We start from the raw sequence: 2,955 nt of genomic DNA on the forward strand, positions 1-2,955 counted from the left end.
CATAACTAAATTGTCAAAACCAAATATGAGTTTTGAGTCCAGTATTTTCTCCTCCAATGCAAAGACCCAAATTTGGGTCTCACTTTTGCCTCAAAACCCAAACATGAGTTTTAAGTCCCATATGCATTGGAGGTGTTTTGCCTTATGCTCTTATTCTTAATACACACACTCAGTTTTACTTATCACACACTCCTTTCAATTTTTAACTGATCAAATGATTTAAAGAAAATCAATGAACAAAAATCAATTATCTATCTATGATTGCCCGGTTTGGATGAAAGCATGAATTCAAACTCAATTAAGTAGTAAGATTTAAGAGCCAAAACTAGCTAGCTAACTCGATCAATGATTCGTGTGAAATCAAAGCATTTGTCTGTTAAAAATTAAAAGCAAAAGAAAAGCAGACATTGAACGAACAAACTCCCAAACTTTAACCATATATAAAACAATGAAATCACCGAACCAAAAAGCTTCTTAATTACCACAATAAATCTCAGTGTAACATGGAAGACAAAACAGTGTCATCAGTCCTTAATCCGCAATTGTCCATGTCATGTCGTTCTCGAATATCCAGTGGCAGACTTCAATTTTTCCCGGACTGGACCCCAGTGCCACGAATGCACCATGTCCCGGACTCCACGATGACGTGTCAATGTGACAAATGGCAACACCATGATTGATCTTGCTCTTACTCTCCACATCAAGGATATCAGCCTCATAAACCCTAACCCTAGGCACGGAGTGGCAGTAATACAGTAAGTAGGGATACAAACTTTGATGACACGAAACCGATTTGGTTATATTTCCGCCGTTGATTCTACTGACTGCTCCGATCATCACCTTCCGCTTTGATCCGCTCACATTTTCGGTGGTCCGGACCACCACATTGCGGTCGAGGACCGAAACTGCAAAGTCAATCATGTCCTCGACCGATCCCACGCACCGCTTGGTTTCGCCCGGGCTCGGATCCCTCTCACATTCGGCCAGCGCGTTAGTCAGCACGCGCTCCATGGCGGAGTTCTCCGGTGCGTGAAATATCTCCTTAATCTCCGACATCCTCAACGTCGAAAAAGGTAATTTCGACAAAATCCCCCGGGGTAAAAACGACCTTTCCGGCATTCGGTCCCTAATGTCGGGCATGACCATTACATTCCCCTGCCTCAACATTGATTCCCTGAAGAACTTGCCGGGCTCAACCCACTTATTTACAGCACTGCCACTAGACTCCTTTTCAGTCGAATGGGCTCCCACCCTGCTCAAATCGTTATACTCTGCAAAAGTGACGCCGTTTTTGGCATACTCTTTGAAACTCCGACCCAAACCGTACGTTTTGAACCCGACGGTGGTCCGACCCTTCGACCCGGCTCCGTACTCTTTGAATGAGTCGTTTCCAGGGTTGAACGATTTCCCGTAATTCGAGAATCTCACTTTCCCGGAATTCGATTTTCTCGCATACGACTGAAACGTATCGTCGCCGACATTCGCCCAGCTCCGGTAATTGGAGAACCCATCGAGCCCAGTATTCCCGCCGGCGCCGTAGCTCTTGAAATTGTTGTGTGGGTTATTACCGGATTGCCCATACCCTGTAAACGAATCGTTTTGGCCGTTCCCGGACTCTCCGTAACCCGTGAAACCCGACCCTATTATGTTCGAACCTTCGGCGTACCTGGTGAACTGGTTCGGGTTAGAATTGCCTGATTTTCCGTAGGTGGCGAAAGATTCAGAGCCCGAGTTGGTGTCGTGGCCGTACCCGGTGAAGGAGAGACGGTGGCCGCTGGTGTTCGAGTCGTAGGATGTGAATCCGAGCCTAGGAACGTTGACTCGGTCGTCGTAGCTGGTGAACTCGCCCGAACCACCGCCCGAGTCGGCGCCGTAGCTGGTGAAGTTGGAGTTTGCGACGTTGGCATCGTGGGCGTAGGACGTGAACTTCTCCGAGTGCGAATGGGAGCCCTTGCTGTACTTCTTGAACGAGTCTCGGGGCGAGTTCAACTCTTCCGAGTAGTTCTTGAACGAGTCGACTCCACCGAGTTGGGAGGAGCCGTAGTTGGCGAAGTTCTTGTCGGCGTAGACGGCGAAGTTTGCGTTTTTGGGGTGGCGGGTGGCGATGTCTTGTTTGTGGGTTTCGGCGGAGGAGTCGAAGGAGCAGCAGAGGTTGGCTAGGGAGCAGAAGGAGGTGAAGTGGGAGGAGAGTGAGTTTTGAGCGGCGAGTTTGGTGAGAATCGTTGAGTTGACTGGGTCGAGTTTGGACGCTTTGGCGAAGAGGAAGGCGGGTTTTGGGAGGTTGTTGGAAATGTGGGTGTCCCAATAGCGGTTTAGTGAGGCTTTGGGCGTGAAAGGGTTGTTTGTAGTTTCATTGCTTGTGCTCGCTACTGAGACCTGCATGCACATGCAAAAATGAAGTTAATTAGGGTTTGGAAGATGTATGTATGTGTGTATATAAATTTGCATGAACAAGCATTATAAACTATAAGTGAAATATGAATTTTGTTGTTTGCAATATTTTTCTTACCTGGAAAAGTGAGAATAATAAGAAGAAGAACAAGAGGAAGATTTTCATCTTGTGGAGGGAAGAGAGAGAGAGAGAGAGGGAGAGAGAGGAGTGAGAAATAGGGTTTTTCAGTGAATATATATAGCTGAAGAGGTACTACAGTGGCTTGCTTTTTCTGAGTGCTATATGCTTTGCTTTGGGCAAACTTTTGCTTTATTGCAAAAGCACTTATGCATATAGAACTGGACACATATCCAGCAATGTATAAGTCTGCACTCTGCAGATAAAAGTGCAGATAAAGAAACGGTAGATGTGACATTACTAATTTGAAATTTTGAATATGCATATTATATGGAAAAGTACAAAGCACATATGAAGTAGAAGTGTTGGTTTTTCATTTGGGAACAGTTCTCAAATATCACTAGGGGAGTGATTCCCAATTTCTCATTTTTCGTACTCACTTTTTT

The 2,955-nt window shown here is 45.8% G+C and overlaps 1 protein-coding gene across 1 annotated transcript; it reads right to left on the reverse strand.

Moving 5' to 3' along the window:
• Positions 1-407: 407 nt before the first annotated feature.
• Positions 408-2,640, reverse strand: LOC137710181 (polygalacturonase 1 beta-like protein 2). The gene is made up of 2 exons (XM_068449129.2): positions 2,510-2,640; positions 408-2,376 (listed from the first exon to the last, which is right to left on the reverse strand). The coding sequence occupies exons 1-2, from the start codon at positions 2,555-2,557 to the stop codon at positions 532-534; spliced, it is 1,893 nt and encodes a 630-aa protein (XP_068305230.2). The 5' UTR covers positions 2,558-2,640; the 3' UTR covers positions 408-531.
• Between the last annotated feature and the right edge of the window lie 315 nt (positions 2,641-2,955).

Source organism: Pyrus communis, chromosome 6 (assembly GCF_041283825.1).
Source record: "Pyrus communis isolate YQ-2024b chromosome 6, ASM4128382v1, whole genome shotgun sequence".
Taxonomy (NCBI): Eukaryota; Viridiplantae; Streptophyta; class Magnoliopsida; order Rosales; family Rosaceae; genus Pyrus; species Pyrus communis.

Excerpts from the sequence above, each read along its gene's own strand:
- LOC137710181 (XM_068449129.2), bottom strand. The coding sequence starts at position 2,557 with ATGAAAATCTTCCTCTTGTTCTTCTTCTTATTATTCTCACTTTTCCAG. Across the intron at positions 2,377-2,509 it reads TATTATTCTCACTTTTCCAG|GTCTCAGTAGCGAGCACAAG; the intron begins GTAAGAAAAATA and ends ATGTGCATGCAG.